The 20,873-nt window shown below is 31.0% G+C and overlaps 2 protein-coding genes across 6 annotated transcripts; one reads left to right on the top strand and one right to left on the bottom strand.

Annotated features, from left to right (window-relative positions):
• Positions 1-3,474: 3,474 nt before the first annotated feature.
• LOC21394549 (histidine-containing phosphotransfer protein 1) lies at positions 3,475-5,481 on the top strand. 2 transcript variants are annotated; one of them, XM_024171757.1, is made up of 7 exons: positions 3,475-3,655; positions 3,812-3,897; positions 4,121-4,251; positions 4,407-4,475; positions 4,827-4,898; positions 5,038-5,110; positions 5,257-5,481. In XM_024171757.1, exons 2-7 carry the CDS (start codon positions 3,838-3,840, stop codon positions 5,314-5,316), a joined length of 465 nt encoding a protein of 154 aa, XP_024027525.1. In that variant the 5' UTR covers positions 3,475-3,655; positions 3,812-3,837; the 3' UTR covers positions 5,317-5,481. The 2 variants fall into 2 exon arrangements, with proteins under 2 accessions (XP_024027525.1, XP_010105674.1); XM_010107372.2 differs by having other exon boundaries at positions 3,475-3,897.
• A 2,201-nt stretch (positions 5,482-7,682) lies between these two features.
• LOC21394548 lies at positions 7,683-14,419 on the bottom strand. 4 transcript variants are annotated; one of them, XM_010107371.2, is made up of 12 exons: positions 14,153-14,419; positions 13,369-13,548; positions 13,106-13,216; positions 11,995-12,330; positions 11,386-11,562; positions 10,977-11,261; positions 10,444-10,566; positions 10,136-10,333; positions 9,620-9,873; positions 9,189-9,393; positions 8,435-8,740; positions 7,683-8,296 (listed from the first exon to the last, which is right to left on the bottom strand). In XM_010107371.2, the coding sequence occupies exons 1-12, from the start codon at positions 14,330-14,332 to the stop codon at positions 8,006-8,008; spliced, it is 2,646 nt and encodes an 881-aa protein (XP_010105673.1). In that variant the 5' UTR covers positions 14,333-14,419; the 3' UTR covers positions 7,683-8,005. The 4 variants fall into 4 exon arrangements, with proteins under 4 accessions (XP_010105673.1, XP_024027520.1, XP_024027519.1 ...); XM_024171752.1 differs by having other exon boundaries at positions 13,369-13,502; positions 14,153-14,228; XM_024171751.1 differs by lacking the exon at positions 10,444-10,566.
• Between the last annotated feature and the right edge of the window lie 6,454 nt (positions 14,420-20,873).

Below are 20,873 nucleotides of genomic sequence, written 5' to 3'. Positions count from 1 at the left end.
TCTCTCTCTCTCTCTCTCTCTCTCTCTCTCTCTCTCTCTCTCTCTATATATATATATATATATATTTACAGAAATTAAAAGATATTGGGTCTAACTCAATCTAACAAAATCAACTTGTTAGGGGAGGATTATTCTCACCTTATTAAGTGGATCATATCAATATCTCCAGCTAATATGGGATTCTAATACGCCCTCTCACGCATAGCGTGGACCATGCCAAACTGCTATAAATAAGTCGATATTGGAGGACCCAACATTGTAAAATTAGGCATTTTCTAATACCATTTTACAGAAATTAAAAGATATTGAGCATAACTCAACTTAACAAAATCGGCTTGTTATGAGAGGATTACCCTCACTTTATTAAGTGAATCATGCCAATATGGGATTTTAATACACACATATACATATATTTTAGTTGGCCAACATCATGCATGCAAATAGCAACTTAACAACTGTTTACTTGAGCAACAGATGGCGCTAGATTGAGCCTACAATCAGAACAGAATATATTCTCTCTATTCAATTTGATAAGAATATCTTCCTGTCCAACTCTTCGTTTGGTATATTCTTAAATAAATATGACTAAATATTACAACAACAAAAACGAAAGAATAAAGCTCTAGCCAAAACTTTTATTTTTATTTTTTTTATTCTTTATTTTTTTTTCCCCCTTAAAGCCTTGTTTAGTGGGAGGGAAAAATGAAAAGAAACACAAGGATAGGAGGACTAATTGATGGATTTTAGGACTCGAGATTGTTTAGTGAGAAAAGATTAAAGGAGAGAAGATGTTAGGCGAGCGATTCAAAATCCTACCCCCATTACTCTAATTTTCATCCTTTCAAAGTTAAGGATTTTAGTGGAGAATTCATACCAAACACCAAATAAAAAAAGTCATCTACTTTCTCTTCACTTTTCTTTCCTTCTAATTTTCTTTCTTTCGTGCCAAACATAGCATAAAAGAGAAAAAAGAGAATTTGGGAACCGGCCAAAGCCCACAGACTACTTTTTACCTTAAAAAAGGAAAAAATGTTCCCTCATTATCGATTAAAGCCAAATAATAAACAAAATCTACTCAAACAGCTGGTGTGGGATTTGGTGTGTACCATATCAAGATTCTCTCTCTCCGTATTGAAAAATAATAATAAACAAGAATTAGTTAATAAACCAAATTAATTAAAAAAATATTCTATAATACGTTAACATATTGATAAGTTATATTTTTTATCCGTTAAATTTATATAGAAACACATAAAAATTAGAAAATGCGCGCACATCTAACGATAAAAAAATGTATTAGAAGATCTCCCTTAATTAAATATATCAAAACGTGAACAGATCAAATAGATGTACAAGAATTGGATAGTACAGCTTGAAGATCATCGTCAATAAATCTTGCAAATCATGGTTCACCGTTTGGCGGTTTTAGGATTGTTTCTGCCAAATGGCACGGTTTTATTGGTGACACACTGTTTTCGTTGAATAAGGAAAAGTTTTCAGGCTAAAATAGATACTGGGGATCAATATTCAATACTAATTAATTAAATTAATTAAAATATTTAAAAAAAATAAAAAAAATAAAAAAGCTAAAGGAGCATTACCAGCTTAATGTGACATGGCTTGTTCCCCAATTGCAGCATAACAATCCGTGTTTAACGGACCATGGATTTGATTTGTTGTCCTAAAATGTTCCAAAAGGCTTTTAAAAAAAATGTAGATGTAAAGAGATAACTGATACTGACTTAAGACAGTTGAAAAAAGAAAAAAGAACAACATAGTACATCTTTGGAAAAATAAGATTACATTTAAAGCATTTTTAGGAAAAAGTAGGCAGATTTTTGGCTCATTTTGGGAAAAATTTGGTTAATATATTTATTAATAATGGGTCAGACAGAATGGCTTTTTCAAAGGATAAATTTAGTAAAGATAACATTCTCAACAACAACAAAAAAAAAAAGTAAAAATAACGAATTAGTTGAAACTTGAAATTTACCCTGAGGGTTAAGTTAATCTTACTGGAAATAGCGGAAATATCAGGGAAGGTTTTGGCAATTTTGTCATGCATGAACTAGTCTTAAAATAGATTTTTTTAGTTAATAATTAGTTCGAAATAGCAATGCTAATGACTTAAGTCATGTATATTAATCCACCTCAAAAAAGATTCTACGTAATTATGAAAATAAAATGTCATGATTTATTTTTATCAAAAAAATGTCATGATTTATTTATGAAAAAAAGATATTCAAACATATTTTGAGTGGGAATTGCGTATATGTTGTGTGTGTGTGTGTGTGTTTTTTTTTTTTTTTTTTTTTTTTTGGGCCAAATCATTGGATTTATTCTTTTGGTAATGTTATTTATCACCTTAGGATGCATCCTAGATACCTGGTAATAAGGGAAAAAAAACATATTCTATAAAAATAAATAAATAAATAAAACAATTATATATAATTTTAAGGTTAATTTCACAAATAGTTCTTAAGGTTTACACTCAATTCTACTTTAGTCCATAACTTTTTAAATGTCACACAGATGTTCTTAAGGTTTTATTTGTTTCATTTTCTGTCCTTCCATCAATTAGACGCTAAAATTTCACAGAATATGTGTAAATTAGAGTATAAAATTAGAAACAACTAAAATTTTGGGTCTATCTGTGGAAATTAACTTTTGATTTTTGTATTATTGTAGTCTCTAAAACTAACAGAAGAACCGAGACTGAAACATAATAAAATCTCAGAGATCAACTGTGTGACGTTTAAAAAGTCAATAATTAAAATGAGATTGTGACTAAACTTCAAGGAACATTTGTGAGATTAACACATAATTTAAAAAAAAATTATATATAATTTTGATAAACTATCACTTGTGTGATTGTGATGTTATTTCTCATCATGTATGCAATAATAAATATAACTACACATGAAAATATGCATATGTATAAATATACATAAGAGTAGAGTCTCATGTTCTTTAGTGACAATTTCTGTAGCCTTCCATATATATGGTGGTTATGATTTACATTTTCACGAGAACTTCTAGAAGAACTTTAGAAAGAAATCTATAAGAAAATGAAAAAGAAATCCATTCAAATTTTTTTTTTTTTGATAATTAATCCATTCAATTACTTCTGTGTTTTTTTTTTTTTGGTAGAATCTTTAATTTTTCTTTATTTATTTAAGCAATATTTTCCTAAGTCATCAAAATGAAAGCTGAAGTCACTTATACGCCAAACCCATGTGTAATTTTTTAATATATCATTCGAAAACGAAAAAAAAAATGAAAAACTAATTTGATCAGAACCAATAGTTTCCATGACACTATTGATAAAAAGAAAAACAAAAACAAAAAATGGAGGTGGGAATAATTAGAGACATGATAACAAAAAAATATTAAAAAAAGGAGAGAGAGAGATTGTTTTTTATTTTTTTTAACTGCTCATATATGATGCAAATTAAATAAGAGAAAATACTCAAAAGTCCAAACGGAGCACAAATCCAGAGGGGGATAAAAAAAAAAGAAAAAAAAAGAGGAAGGGCAAGACTCTACTAGTGGTATATAGAGACCAGTAGAGATTAGCCCAAAAGCTTTGCAAAAGAGAAAAAAAAAATTGGCATTTTGGTGTGCACATTAATTCATCAAATAAATCCCTTTCAAGGTTTCCAAGCATTTATACTCTCTTTGTGATTGTGCAATAATTCCTCAAGATCTGCAATTCAAAGGCAGAGGCTTTTTTATTTATTTATTGGGTCACAGCTTTAAAAACAGAAGAAGATTGTTCTGTTTCTGTTTTGGTTGTGTTGTTTGTGTGTAGAGAGAGAGAACTAGAGAAGAACACAAATGGAGGTGGGGCAGATGCAAAGACAGTGGCTTGACTACACAAAATCTTTGTTCTTGGAGGTAATAATAGTAAAAACAAAAAAAAATGAAACCACTTGAAATGTAAAATATATGCACAAATCTCAAATGGGTCTTTTCTACTTTTCCCTTTTCTTGTTCATTTTTGGTGCTTCTTCTGATCTGCTCTTGTTCAGTTCTTATCTTTATGTTTTACTTTTCTGGGATTTGTTTCTGGGTTTCTCTTTTTTTTTTTTTCCTTTTTTTTTTTTGTGTGTGTGAGAAGGGATTTCTGGATGGTCAGTTTCTACAGCTTCAGCAGCTCCAAGATGAGAGCAACCCAGATTTTGTTGTGGAAGTGGTTTCTCTCTTCTTTGAAGATTCTGAAAAGCTTCTCAATGATCTCACTTCAGCTCTGTAAGGATTCAACTTCCTCTCTCTCTCTCTCTCTTTTCAAGACTCTCTTTCTCTATTTGTCTGCGTATGTATATACAATGAATTGCTTTTTTTTTTTTTTTTTTTTTGGCTTTTGGGATGCTTTGAATAATTCATGAAAAATTTTCCATTTTCAGAGGTCAGCAAAGTGTTGACTTCAAAAGAGTTGATGCCCATGTTCACCAGTTGAAAGGTAGCAGCTCCAGGTACATATAAATTTCTCATCTTTATTTTTCTCTCTTCTTTTTTCCTATGTGAAAAAAGTAAAAAATTTGAGCTTTTCTAGATCCTGCTTTGCAATTATGATTCACGTACAATATATATATATATATATATACACACATAGATATATATATATATATATATATATTGACCCTGATACTGTTTTTCCTTTATGTTACCAACTTTGAAGCCGTTATTTGCATCGTTTCTAGTAGATTAAAATCTCATAAGAACACTATTCGAGCACAGATCTGAGGCAATGGACAGAAGTACGACTTTTTATATGGAAAAAGCTGTTTTTTCATGGGTTTTTTTTTTTTTTTAATATATAACAGCATAGGTGCACAGAGAGTTAAAAATGCCTGCATTGCTTTGCGCAACTACTGTGAGGAGCAGAATATTGAAGGGTCAGTTATTTTTTTGCTCTTGAACATGTTCAGTTTATTTTATATAAATCTGAAAGTTCATAAAATCAGTAAAAAATAATCTTGAAAAAGAAAAGGCTGGCTTTGAATTGGAAGTTTGAGTTGAATTGTTGTTTTGTAGGTGCATTGGATGTCTTCAACAAGTAAAACATGAGTACAACATGGTGAAGAATAAGCTTGAAAATCTATTCCGGGTAAGAGGAAAGAAAAATTAAAGCTGTTTCTTTCTTGCTTTGCAAAAAGAAAAAATGGTGATTCATGTGATATGTATAGATATATATATATATATATATATATATATATATGAACATATAATTTGACTATATTCATGTTTTTGTAGCTGGAGCAACAAATTGTGGCAGCTGGTGGGTCAATCCCAATGACTGAATTAGGATTCTAAAAGGGCTTCAAAAAATTCAGACAAAAAAAGTTTGGGTTTGTTGTAGAGAAAATGTTACAAGTATTTCAGACACTTTAACTTGTCTTGTATTAGTGTTCCTCTTTTTCAACTGATGAACTTGTGCTTTGTATGAATTCCCTGAGAAGGAGTTCCCTTTTTTTTTTTTTGCCTTTTTTCTTTTTCCTTTTTCTCAATCTAGTGCCACTTTTTTTTTTTATCATCAAGCCTCAGTGGTACTTCCAATTTTCACAGTGGAAAAAGTTGTGCCATCTCAATCTCATTATTGTAATTAGGTGATTTGATTAATTATCTCAGAAAATCTAGTTATGTCCTAAGCTATGCAGTAGAAAAAAATTAAAAATAAAAATAAAAATTGCATCAAGTGATGTATTTTAGCCAAGATCAATGATGAAAAAATTTTATTTTGAATATCATTAAGGCAAAAGTGTAAAAATTTACTTTTCTAATTACCATGACAAGTATTATTTTAGTTTTATAGTGTGTAATGATTTCTTTTTAAATTATGAGTATTATTTTCCTTCAGCTTATGGTATTTATCTTAATGATAGTTCATCTTCAACCATCCAAAATGTGAATAGGAATTGTTATTGATTCACAGTCAATGTTTCCTAAACAAAGTCGCCATATTCATCATCATAATCATCATTGTTTTTATTAGTTGTTTACTGTTGTGTATGACGCATCATTGTAGTTCTTAGTTGGCATTCTTGCTGGCAAAGATTGAGAAAAATATGGCGTTAGAAGCTCATAAATCATAATAATAATAGTTTAATGGATTATAGTGGCAAATCAAAAGGATTATGAATCTAGTTTTGAAAGATATGATTCTTTCAAGGTCAACCGTTGATTTGTGGGAGCTCTCTTTCATGGAAAGTGTTGCACAAACAAACCTGGAAATTAGTGGTAGCATAGGATACCACATCTTTTCTGCTTGGTGTGTGTGTGTGTGTGTGTGTGTGTGTGTGTATATATATACGTATATATATATGTGTGTGTGTATATATATATATATATATATATATATATATATATATATATATATATATATATATATATATATATATATATATATATTTTAATGGCCAGGTTCTTTTTTATGCTTTTTTTTTTAATTTAATAGAGAAATTATGTGGGTAGGGTATGAAAAAACAGGTGACTAGAAGTTTTAAATTATTATATTACATCATAATATCGGAGTATGAATTAAAAAATAATATAATTTAACAGAATATGATGAAAACGTCCATTAGGAGGAGATTTTTTGGGTTCTTTTATGTTGTCGGGATATTTTTTTTTTGGCACCGTATCAGGAGATACGAAAATTTGTGAAATTTTACGTTAGAATTTACAAACTCAAACGATAAAATTACAAATTCGAACGATAATTTGTGCAATTTTTTAATTTTATGATGAATCGTTCGAGTTTATAAGTTTTAACGTAAATTATTGTAAAATTCAAATTTTATAGATTATCGTAACTTTTACAATTTTATCATTTGAGTTTGTAAGTTTTGATGTAAAGTTTTACAAATTATTGTATCTCTTAATATAGTATTGAGAATATTCCCTAACAGTATAAAAGAATCCTGAGAATAAATAACGACAATAAAACATATATCTAGGTAAACGAACCAAATCAAATCTAAATATTAGACCATGACAAAAATGAGAATAACTAGCATATGGGAAATGATGAACATGCATGCACCGAGCACGCTAGGTGAAAGAGTTTAATATTTGTCTTGTTTTTTTTTTTTTTTTTAAACGCTACGAAAGAACTTAGGACTCGTTTAATCACGTTATGAAATTCTAATTTTATTATGTTATTGTTATAATATTTTTCTCTCAAAAAATTTTGAATAAAAAAATTCCTACTAATGAGTTCTCTTACAAAATTTAAATTTAAAATCAAAATCACTTATTTAAATGTGTGATCCAAATAGACTATTAATGTTTAGAGTGAACATAATAATAAAAATTCCACGTGAAGAGCCAATCTTCTATTAAAAAATTCTGCAACATTAACGCATATGTGGTGATACCCCATATGTGGTGTTAGCAAAAAACTGAAAAAGGACCCCCAAAGAGAGCAAGAAACTAGAGGTGAAGGGAATATTTTCATTCTGAATTTATGGATATACTATTTGGGCAAGAATAATCACACATCATAAAATATCTTGATCATAAGAAACAAAGAAGTACCATAATTTTATGTTTTCTTTTGAAAAATTATTATATTATCCCAAATTCTGACAAATCAAGTTTTGTTTTATCATGTATTACAGGACTTTCTTTCTGGAAAAAAAATGACCAGGCAAGGAAAATTCTAGAATTTTTTGCTTCCAATGAGTCATGACAAACTGTTGATATCATAATCATACATTCAAGCAACAGAAACAATGGACAATTTTGAGCTTGGCTTTGTTAGAACAAATAAAAGACAAAAGAACAATCTAATTGCATTTTTCTTTGTTTCTATGTGTCACCTTCTTTTTTTTTTTGCTTCAACTGAGCTATTTTCCGCTTGGAACATTTCATCTGACTAAACATCTCTGTGTGAGGAATTATAACCATTACAAATCAAGCTTCTGCATCTCAAGAAAAAGAAAAACAAAAATAAATTATGTTCTGTCAGAGATTTTTTTTTTTTTTTTTTTTTTTTGGAGTCTTAACTAGGAGGTTTAATCCATATTCTTTTCTGTTCATCATAACTTGCTATCACAGCAGATTGCTTCTCATCACTAAGCTGCTTTGCAAGAACATTGTAATATGCCATGGGATTTATGTTCTCCAAAATCTTGACTGATTTTCCTTGTTTTTCATCAACCCAAGTTTGCCCATCTTTTGCTTCAATTCCTTGGGCATAAACTTTGATGGGCTTGATTTTCAAAGATGTGTTAAGATGGGAATGATCACCAGCCAAGAAAACAGCACCAAGAATTTCTCCCAAAAAAGTATCCTACAATTTAAATAAAAACACAATTTCATTTTGCAAATCTTGGGGACAAAAGAAAATGGATTTTCCTTTCACCATGAAAGTAGAAAGATGAGAATTTACATCCCAAAATAAGGAAAGTTTATGGTTGACAAGCTTTACCATATGCTGATATCTACTATGCAGTTCTTTCAAGTCACGTAGCCTCGACACCAAACGCAGGGCGAACCGGGTCTCAGCTGTCCTTTTCATTGTTTTCATCGTTTCTAAGATCTTAGAAAATGAACAGACACTGCGCTGGACGCCAAGCGGAATGAGCATGATGTCGAGCGTCGATTCGAAGACTGTCTTTACAGCCAAAGGATCAAGGAACATGTTGAACTCTGCATACTTATTTGAAGGAACTGAAAATACGTTCCCTTTGTCCATATGACCACTGCTGATATGTCCCCCAACAACATATACATGCTGCAAAAAGAGTATAAATATAATCAGCAAATGTTACCAGAATCAAATCCTCTATCCAATTTTCCTATCTTGTTCTCTGCTCATCCAACTATATTTGTACATGTTGTGTGCATTGGTCGAGCCAAAAAATTCACAATTTGAAAAATATAAGACATAATTTTTGTTTGATGGCGGCATTGTTATAAGATTTTACACGTAATGGGACACGGTTACAATTTATTAAATAGTAACACAACTGATATTTTAGAGAAAATTTTCTACATAATAAGTCAAAATTGTCAAGTAAAGTCGATCCGTTACTGGTCATGCGAATAATAAAAACGAACATATGCACTTCACTTCACAGTTTCTTAAAATTCTGATTCAACTAGCTAAAGAATAGGACAGAAAAAATGGAGAAGACTTGCATATACAGGAACAAATTCTCAAATTCTATTCAACTACTAACCTGAATTAGGGAGCTTGCTTTTTGGTTTGATGAAATAAGCTTGGCTAAATTAGTCAAGGGTCCATTTGTGAGCACTGTAATCTTGGAACCTGGTTCAAGTGTTGTCAATATGGACTCCCAAACTTCACTGGCAAGTGCTTGGCGTAGTTCAGGATGATCTGTGTTCCTTGGAGCTCCATATTTAACAGAGTTCTCTGCTGTATACCTAAGGTCTCAACCAAAACTCGAAACATTTTAGTTTCACTCTATCACAAAGCCAAGATTCCTACGGTAGGATATGAAAAAATACCCTACTAGTAAGATTGTTTCGAACTATTAAATCTGTATCAGATTCTATCAGTTTTACATACTTTTTTACCGGATGTAACGTTCAGAAATGGTTACTCTATCGAGGAAAGCTTCTACTAACATAATACACAAATTATGAGTACCTTCTAGGACTTCTTGGCAAATCTCTAGCAAGGCCATAGAGCGTGTCGGAGTCTAGAAATCCTCCACTTCCATGTGGGATCGCCTTGACATATTTGCAGTCTCCAACTGCAGAGAAGATTGGGTCGGATTGGTTCATTGCAAATGCTTCTCCAAGACCAACTGGAATGTCATCTCTCCCCATCATGTGAAGTAAGTCATAAACGACATCTATTGTTGCCGCATTTGCCCACCCAGTTGGGCTTACTATTATTGCCTACATTTGCAAGAGAACAAAGACCACACAAATGAAAATTTACTACTGCTTCTGTTATATAAATATATATTATATCCTCGTCCTTATACCAACCTTTAAATAATAATTGGCGTGTGGAGACCGAGCTGTCATCTTTTTATTAGCAAGTATTGAGAAAATTGACAAGTCAATCAATATTAAAAATTTGTACTTATCAATGGAAAGATGTCATTTCACTTACTGTTCATGAACTGAAAAAAGAAGAACGAAAATCATTCTTTACCTTGAGATTGATCACTTCCACAGGTACTTTGAGGAGATAAAACAGCGCGAGAAAATCTCCGGCGCTCATGTCCATGTCAAACACAACCGGTTTCCCAAGCCTCCTCCCTGCAAAATCTGGCTTGTAAAGAACTTTTCTGTAATAAGGAAACTGCGTTGTGAAGTTGAATTTCCCACTGTGTCGAGGACTGTTTAGAAGCTGCGAATTCGAAAAGAAGGATTTCGTAACATTTAGATGGGGCCATATTGAGAGCAAGGAACATTGAAAGCAGAATCTCAGTTAAAGAAATAGATATTAGTTTGACTTACATCTAAGAAACTTTTATAAAATGCTCTATTAAGTGGGCTGTCAAGATCTGAATTTGGTTTTGCTTTTGTTGCAACAAGGACACTTACTGCTTCAGGTCCAGTTACCTCAGTTGTATAACCATCCTGTTTTCAAGTTCTAGGAAGCTTTAGGATTAGAGGCACTAGACCAAAAACATAAATTTTTAGTAAAGAAGTTTGTTATAAATGATAGGATCAATCTCACTTGTGCTCCTCGAATTTTAAAACGCATACTTTGTCTCCCTAAATTTGAATTAATCTCACTTAACTCTTTTTATTAGAATTTCCATTAAGTGCAGTCACGTGGTATTTTTCTATTTACTTTTAATGGAAAGATACCACGTGACTGCACTTAACATCCTCCTTTTCCATATATGTTTTTCGTGGGACTAATTCAAAACTCAAGGGTAAAATAGAAGTTTTTAAAGTTTAGAAAGTAAAGTGGAAATGATCATGAAGTTCGGGGACAAAAGTGAGAATAATCCTAAGTGTTATATAGTAAAGCAACTATGTACCTTACATCTCCCTTTCCCATTCTTCACAAAGCAAAATGGATCTCTAAGTCCTGTTTGAACATGACCACTATGAACTCCACCTTTCTTTAAGTTGAACTTCGGAATTTTGCGGCCATCGAAGAATGGATTCGATCCATTGGATAACCCATAAGGCTTGTTTGAAGTAATCACAGTAATGTTCATGTACTCCATTTCAGCAAACTCATTTTCCCCATTGTGGTTATGTGATTTACTCATGATTGAGACTGCCACACCAGATGTGAATGAATCCCACATGAAATAGCTCTGCAAATAGTAAAAAAAAAATAAATAAATTAAATTAAAAAAAAAAGATGTTATATAGAAGAAATGTCATTAAGAGAAGAAAGTCCTTTTCATGAAAATGAAAACATTGCAATGAGGAAACTACCGTATAGAATTGGTCATCAAACCAAGTGTCACGAGCCATCTTCAATGATTGGAAGAGATATTGTGCCTCATATGTTCTCTGAGTCTTCTCAAATGTATGAAAGAAGTCCTCATTTATGGGAATGGTGTTTGTGGCGTCCAAGGGAACAAGGGTGACTGGAATACCAGAATGAAACACCTGAAAAATCTGTCCTTAGACCATCTCCAATGCAAACGTCGATGTCAATGCTATATTTGGCGCAAAAAAAAAAGCCAAAAATAACATATTTGATATACTATTTTACTTTGTGCTCTAATGCATAATACCAATTCACATACTATATCTAATTTTTGATGTGATTATTAAGCTTTGTAATGATTAAATGAAAAAGTGAATGCATCACCTAATAGCAATCAAATACCAGAATTTGGCATAAGCAATACTTGGTGCCAAATAAGTCAAATTTAACACCAGAAATATCATTGGATTAGAAAGTGATTTTACTAATCAAATGCTAAAATTTGACATTGGCATTGCATTGAAGATGCTCTTGTGTCACTATCTCAGAATCGACGTAGTCACTTTTAGCTTCTTCAAAATGTCGGAAAAACATGGCATCATTTTTATTACCTGGTATGCTGCAAAAGGGTCTCCAAAGATATTGAACTCTGCATAAGGATTGCTGGTGTAATCGGTGAACAGATTGCCAGGATCACCACACTGCCGGGGAGTGCAAGATGAGGAGGAATTCTTGGGGCAACAACCGGTCGGGTTCTTCGATCTCACCCCTCCGCCCATGACATAAATGTGCTCCACGTTTTTCTTCAAGTGTGGATGATTCATAAGGAATATGGCGAAATTTGTATGTCCTCCAATGATTATGAGCGTTATAGGACCTGCAGATATTTTTTCATACATTACTTGCTGAGTAGTTGGTTGTTTTAGAGGTGTATATCTCCTGCGCCCCTAAATCATAATAAAATTTTGTAAGCTAAATTCATATAAGACTATAAGTAGTTGATATCCAATTATTAATGCAGATTGCGGAGTGAGCAAAAATTGATTTTCCAATATATCCACTAAAAAAAAACACTACAATTTAGTCATATCTATAAAGGGTTTTGCACACATGCACTTTGAGTCTATGTCATGAAATGATCTCGAAACTTTTGTCGGTTGGCAAGTTGGATCTTGAACTTTTTAATTTTGTTATTTCGGATTCCAATTGTCGTTCATTAATTGACATCTGTTATTGACTGCATTGTATTTCGAAGAATTGCAAACTTAAGATCCTAAATGTCAAAATTAGAAGTTTGGGGTCCGACTTGTAAATGACAAAAATGACTAGGCCCAGAGCAAGCAGAATTGGAATAGAAATTCATAAAAGGTTATGATAACTTTAAAATAATTATAGGGAAATAGTAGAAAATATGTCAATATGAAAAGTTTAAGAAAGTATATAGGTTAATTTTTAGTTACAGAAATTAATAGGCCATAACTTGTCAAGTTATGGTTCATAACCAGATAAGTTATGGACAAACTTGTTAAGTAATATTTCATAGCAAGACAAGTTATGGACAATTATAGACAATAACTTGTCAAGTTATGGTTCATAACCAGACAAGTTATGGACGAAAACAGTAATTTGGCCTATTTATTAACTTATGTAAACTATTGACCTATTAATTTTAATTCATCTCAAATCTTAGCCTATTTCCCTCTTTCTCCCATAATTATATACCTGTGGAAGGAAGGCTTTTCTGATGCCATAATTTGAGTCAATATCCAAACGACCACCTGGACCTACAGGAATGGCTTGTCTATATCTGCACCCTCCTGATGTTGTCATCCCCTAAAACACATTGAACATAAATTAGCTGAATTCATAGGTGTAACAACATTAACATAATATAAGGTTGGTGACATTCGGAAAAAAAAATAGAAGCGAAAATGTCCGGGCAGACATTTTTCGACGATTCGAGTTTTAGAAAGAAAACAAATTACCTGTTCTATTATGGGAAGATATCCACCAACATTTGGGAGAATGGTGCCATCTTCTTGTATTCCTCCCTCGCCTCCGACTCCCACGGCAATGTCGTCGCGGCCCATCATGTAAAGGATGTCATAGAGTTGGTTCACTGCATGTCCAGCATCAGTCCAAGCGTTTGTGTTGATAGTGACAGCCTTAATCAATGTAAGTTTTTATGGTTACTTTTTTTTTTTTTTGTGTCTGTTGGAGCTTATATAGTATGGTTAGCAAAAAGCAGCTTTTGAAACATGAGAAATCATTTGCTTTGTCCTAATTGTACTAATAAGAGCTTTCAGAAGTAAAAAATATGTAATAGTAATACAAATTCACAGCTAATTGCCAGCATTATTGTGGTCCTAATTAGACAAAGAGTTATTTTCTCCTTTGACCATGAAAATATAAATAACAAGTGATAAGATCATAATGTCCAAAAAAGAATACATAAAAATAGTTAATGATAATATTAATAACTACAACAATAATAATGTTAATAATAATAATGTCTCAAGATTAAAATAGCATGAACAACAAGTTTCACAGAGACCGTAGGAAAATTCTGCACCTACAACTATCTATGTACTCATAAAATCCTCATTGATTCAATTGAGAAAAAAAAAAAAAAGGAAAAAGGATCAAATTCCTTTTCCAGTCATAACTTGCTGAAATTGACACCAAACAACTTTTCAAAAGGCAGATTTCAGAACATAATATAGTAAAAATAATAACCAAAAAAAAAAGGGGGGGGGGGGAAAAACTTACCTCCAACTGAAACTCTGATCTGTTAAGCTTCAAGAGGTAAAGGAAAGCAAAGAAATCATCGGTATCGACGTCGGTATCCAAAAGAATCCGGCGAGGCCTGCCTTCTACAGTATGAAAAACATCTGCAACTCCTAAAAGAAGCAATACAACTATCATCCAGAAGTTCTTCTCCAACAACATTCTTTCTGTTTCAACCACAACCCAGAAATGTACAATTGTTTCCACACTTCAAAACTACCAAACTCTGCTTGAGGAAAAAAAGAGAAAAAAAAAGTTCTTCTTTGAATCCTTGAATCAACTCATTCCTGGATAAATAATCATAATAAAAGAACAAAAGCAAAAGGTGTTAATAAGCCAAAGAAAACCATTGCTGAATATAAACACTTCAAAATGAATGATCATGGCAAAGTAAAAGAATATACAAAGATGTTTATATCTTCATTGGTTCACTATATTCTTCAACTTTGATTGGGAGAGAGAGAGAGAGAGAGAGAGATGTGAAAAATATCAGTATGAATATGCTTAAAATTTTTTATGGGCTAGAGAGTAAGAGTAAGAGTAAGAGTTATATGTATAGAGTAAGAGACACATAATATGGAGGAGAGAATAGTCATGACATTGATGTCACCCATGGTTACATTGGCAAGTCAATGGAATAATTAAATATAACTCTTAAAAAAAAGTAAAAATGAAAAGCCATGGAATAGTTAAAAAAAATGCAGTTTGTTAGCTTTTATAATTATTGTTTCTTTTTTATTTGTTTAACCATTTTTACTCCTGTTGTTGTTTTTTTTTTTCGAAATGTTTTTTTTTTTTTTTTTTCCTTAGCCATGCAAGATGTCTATAGGAGCCTAGGATATTGAGCTAACACAAGAAAAAAAGATTTAAAAGTTATACATACAGATAATATATATATATATATATATTAAATAAAAGATTAGCATAATCACCGTCAATTGATAAATTTGACCAATGATTATGTATTGAAAATCAAGCTTTATGCCCCCCTTAAAAAAATAATAAATAAATAAATCATCAACTTTTTCTTATGAACATTTTTTTTTTTTGAATGATTTTCTAATGAACTTTGAAATACTACATAACAAAAAAGTTGCTTTTGGTCTTTAAATTTTCATACTTAATTAAGAACTAGTGCTACATTTTCGGTTTGTACTTTTTATCATTAAGAATACTACAAAGTTAATTAAGGGAATCTTAAAGGTCAATGAGATCTCTTATAAACCATTGGATATGAAGTTTGCAATAGTTCTATAATGTTTATTTGAAAACCAAGAGTGTTAGAGCTTGTTCTTTTGGAGTTTAACTTAAGTATAATTCTTGAGTTGAATTTGAGTTATAACTTGAGTTGAACTTGTAACTTGAGTTTGTGTTTGGTTGTGTACATTTGAGTTATGGTTTGAGATGAGAATCTTTTTAAGTTTGTGTTTGAGTGAGTCAAAACTTGAATTTGTATTTAGATAGTATTTTAATAAAAACTCAATGCTGATGAAAATTTTTAATAGTGTATATAGGTCGGGTTTTATTCGTCTTTTCGTTGTCAACGCATAGAAAAAAAATCATCTTAATCAGAATTAAAACGAAAAAGTTATAGCATTTTTAAGAATAGAAAAAATACTGTTAATTAATTTGAGTTCGAGTTTCTGAACTCGAGTTGAAGGGAAAACTTGAACTCGAGTTTTAGTCCTAAACTCAAGTTAGAACTCGAGTTTAAACTCGAGTTTAAACTTAAAAGAACATGAACTCGAATAAAATTGTAATTCGAATTACATTTTTTTGAGTTTTTCACTCAAAAGAACAAGCCCTTAAGTTTAAGTCTTCCTGTTAAAAAATTCTCATAGAGTTGAGAATTTTTTTTTATTGCACCTCCTACAATTTAATGAGATTCGGTAAGTTGAAGGAATTTAATACTATATTTATATATAAAAATAATCGTGGCATTGTACTTGTGATTTAGGCTACTTTTCTTGACCAACTTGTTTGCAATCTGTTATCTTTTAATATCATTCATTTTATATTGTGATTACTATTTTTTCAAACATACGTATACATATTTGTATCTATTTGCTGAAAATGCCATTTGAGAAAAACCCAAGAAGAAAGGTGGGAAACCTTCTTTTGTTCCCAAAAGAAATTCTTTCCTTTCCTTATCTTTAACTTCCTCTTCCAATGTGATTCTTGCAACAAATAAAATAAAAATAAAAATGTCTATTGTTCGGCTACTTTTCTTTTTCATTGAAATTTCTGCTTCATGAGTCTTGAAAAGGCTAGAATTTGGCCATATTTGGTTGTGAAAATGAAAGTTGGACTACTATAATAAACTTTTATTGTCTTTATCTCTTAGGTACATGCATGATTCTATAAGGTAATTAACATACATATAAAGTGTGATATTCCATTATATTATGTAATGAGATAATAGTATATATATTGCCCTTTGTAAAGCTATGTTTTTTGAAAATGGAAATATTCACCACAATACTCACCAAGATAAATGGAGCCCATATTGGATATCATTGGTCCAAAAATAGCAGACCATAAATATTATAAAACCAGCAAATAATTTGTATGGTTTCTTGGAATAATTAATTTCTGAATCAACTTTCTTACCTAAGGCCTAAGGAGGAAAAACTTTTTTTTGTTTTTTGTTTTTTGAAATGTTCTTTTATTCGAATAATTTGTCTAAATATTAAATTAAATAAGTTAGCTTAATTGGGAAGCTGGATTTCTTGAAATTTGGAAGGGGAAGGCTGGATTCGATCAAGGCAAGGAAGTTTATAGCCTCGTTTTAAATCATGACTTAAATTTTCGCTATAATATTTCTCTCACAAAAATTTAATTTAATTTTTTTTTTAAACTTGAATAAGCAAAACTTCTTGATCTTAAATACTTCGATCTTTGAATAAGAATATATCGGCATATTAAAAATTTGAGAATACAAATTAGATGTGATCAAATTATAGTTAGTTTTATTTTCAAAAAAAAAAAATTATAATTAGTTTTTCATTACCAAAGGGAAAAAGGGCTACTTTCTTTCACCCTTGGTTTGGAGGTTGAGCATTCATATGGATTAGTCAACATACAAAATTGTCCAATTTTTTTCTTGTAATTGTTACTATCCAAAATGGGATCTAAAGAGCAGACAATGAGACCGACAAAGAGAAAAGAGAAAAATAGTAATTTGACAAGCATTAGGGGGGTAAAAGATAGCCAACCAAATCTTGAAAAGAATCAAACACCATCCAAAAATTTAACTCTCTTTCCCATTGAGGTGAATCAGTTTTTGGTCCACTTTATTTCATTTCATTTTATTTTTTTCCCACTAATTTCACAAAAACGTTTCAAACTTATTGGATAGTCTGACACGTGTACACATGTCACTGGCTGCAGATGCCATGGCATGGGACCCACTTTGACAACTTGAAGTTAGAACTACCTTGTCCGCCACGTCATCTCTCTATTATTATGCAAAAGGTTTTGAATGATCCCTCCAAAACAAGATGCTATTATGTGCGTTTCCTACGTAAGAGTTTCCCACGTGGATTGAGAATCTCCTCTTTAAAAATTTGCTTCCTTCTTTTTTTTTCCTTTTCTCTTTTGTTTGCCATCTTTTCTTCAGTTTTGGCAGTTGGAGGTTTTGACCAAACTATGTAGTTGGAGTGATCAAAATCACAACATCAAAGATGCTTCATTTTCTCCACAGTTCTCCATCTTCACTACCGCTAGAGATGTACAAAAGGCACTCCGACGCTCAAATCAGACAAATGACGGTGTAATAAAAATGACGGTGTCTTTCCTCATTCTACTTAGGTCACCTTATTAATTAAATCTCTCTTGAAATATTCTATAGTATCCCTTTAATACTTTATATTTTTAAAGGGGGATTTAGATCTTATTTTTTTGTAAAGGTCGAGATTCAACTTACTTAGGGCTTGTTCGTTTGAATTAAGGTGACTTGAGTTCAGATCTTGATTTGAGTTAAGGTGTATTTGAGTATGGTTTGAGTTGAGACTCTAATTTGAGTTTGTGTTTGGATGTGTACATTTTGAGTTATGGTTTGAATTGAGAATCTATTTGAGTTTGTGTTTGAGTGAGTTAAAACTTGAATTTGTATTTAGATAGTAAGAGGTGTTATATAGAGTTCGCATTTGAAATGGTATGCATGATCATATAGCTCCTATTGTTTTTTGTTAGGATAACAATACTATAGATTACCACCGGTAATTATCACGGTATCTTTATGATTGATCACAAATTTACATATAATTCTTGGACCTGTTAACAATGACATAGGATTCCTCACACTTTTACAAGTAAATTTGTATATCCTAATAATCATGATAAGGAATATTATAAAGATTTCTCATTTGGTATTGCATGACCATGCTACCAAAGATTCTTTAGTTAGAATAACTAACTTTTGGTGTATTGTTCAAAGTCGGACATCTGGGAAACTTTGCGGTTGCAAATATATAACCTAACGGTAATGTCACATTTGACTTTTTTATAAAATATCTATAAATGTCGAGTTTAAATCTCGCACACTAAATTTAAAAACAAAATTAAAAAAAAATTTAGATAAAAAATAACTCGCACATATAGTTCACTAATTAACAAAGGAAATTTTATTTTATTTTTTTCCCTTTTACTTTAAATAAAGAAGGACATTAAATACACATGTGCGAAGAATTCTTGAGCACATGGCATGCAATGTGGGGTAAAAAAAAAAAAAAAAAAAAAAAAAAAAAAGATTGACTCTCATGGCTAAACAACATTCACATAGGATCGTTCCACGCATGGTGTGAAAATACAAAAATATTCAATGCATTTGTCTTCCTAAATTGTGATCTAGACGTTTTACTTTAAAAATATTGACATTTGCCGTTAATTTCAAATTTGATACACTTGACATATGCTAACTTGCAACTTATAAGTTGACTTGTCCACGATTTTTATATATTTCTTAATAGTTGAGTTCAACTCACCGAAATAGCAACATTCAAATCTCATATAGGTGTTTGCTAAAATTTAGAAACCAAAAACTTCAAAGCAAAGAGGTAGGTTTTTCCAAGGCCCTTAATTAAATTCATCTATATAGATGGGTTTTTAATGGTGCTATGAAATATAGAAATTTGATAAAGTGAAGTGATAAGAATCAAATTTCATTAATTGTCATAATTTTTTCTAGTCAACTTTTTAATTTATTACAACCGTCAGATTAATATTTTACGGTTAAAATAACGATGCCATCAATAAATAAATAATAGAGTAACTATTAAAACCACACTCATATGTATATACGATGAAAAAACTTGGAAAAGGAGCATATATATTGTGCAACTAATTGAAGAAGGAAAACTCAAAATATCTAACTAGAAAAGATTATCTTCATAAAAAGTTGAACAAAATCAATTCAATAATGTGTTGCATCTTTTTTTTTTTTGGCAAAATATGTAGAATTAATCACAATGTTAGGTTGAGTCACAATCAAACACTCAATTACAAGGATAATAGGCATCTACCTTTTTCCACATTCATCAATCCTAATCTAATTTATAGTTTGTCCCATATGCCAATTTTGATTTAATGTTTGTGCAAAATTAATGAGATTCCTAGAGGCTACAAAAATTCCAAATGTCCTCCATATAGACTTCCCACCAACCTACATTTAGTATAGCTTTCCAATTAATTAGCTTGGAAATTAACCCCACTATGTTTAGTATCATAATTTCCCTACCATTGAATGAGCTTTAAATCAACTTTATGGGTGTTGAGGGTGAGAGCCCACATCATTCTTTTTTTGAATGGTGGAGGATTATAAAGGTTTCAAATTTGTAGAAATTGGATAAGTAGAATCAAGAATGTTTTTTAAAAAGATTATTAATTGAGTAATTTGTGTGAAAAGCAGCAAAAAAAAAAGGAACAAAAGATTTTTAGAAACATTTTTTAAAAAAAATGAAGCTTTATTGTTGTGCATTAAAAAGGTGCTTTACTTTTACTAATAATGCAAATTAATTATTTTGGTCAAAAGCTCACTTTTGTTTTTCTTCCTTTTTTCTTAGTCTAAGGGGGTGTTTGGACACGTGATGGAACTTATCCAACCTTAATAAATATTTAACTTGCCCTGATCACTACGCAGTTTACCAAACACTCTTATTAGTAGCCGAAAATTTTGTAATTCACTGGATTTATTTGACTAAATATATTGGATTACATTATTCAAGATTTGAAGTTAAAGTTCAAACACTGGAATTGACCTCGTCGATTTTTCTCCAAAAAAGAAAAAAAAAAAACCAACGAATTTCATATAGAACTACTACACTTAGAATCTTATTAGCCCTCATTCGTATCTTTACATGTTTCATCTAAAATACGCAACCTCACAGGCTTAAACAATGATCTATATGTTTTGTAGACTTCATATAGCTATGGAATAATACTAAAGACACCGATTCAAATTTTAATTTTTGTGTATCCACTGATATGATATATGAATTGTTATTTTTATATGAGTGAGTATTTAAAATATTGTCACATCAATTAATGATAAGAGATTATATCGACTAATAAAAAAATGACAACTTACATGTCACGTCATTTGGTATATAAGTTGGTGTCCCTAGCATTATTCATAGCTATGTATTAAAATAACTTTTTTTTTTTTTACAAAATATTAAATGAGTGTTATGCTATGAGAAAATAT

Source organism: Morus notabilis, unplaced genomic scaffold (assembly GCF_000414095.1).
Source record: "Morus notabilis unplaced genomic scaffold, ASM41409v2 Scaffold38, whole genome shotgun sequence".
In the NCBI taxonomy this organism is placed as follows: Eukaryota; Viridiplantae; Streptophyta; class Magnoliopsida; order Rosales; family Moraceae; genus Morus; species Morus notabilis.
This window is presented reverse-complemented; position numbering and strand designations above follow the sequence as displayed.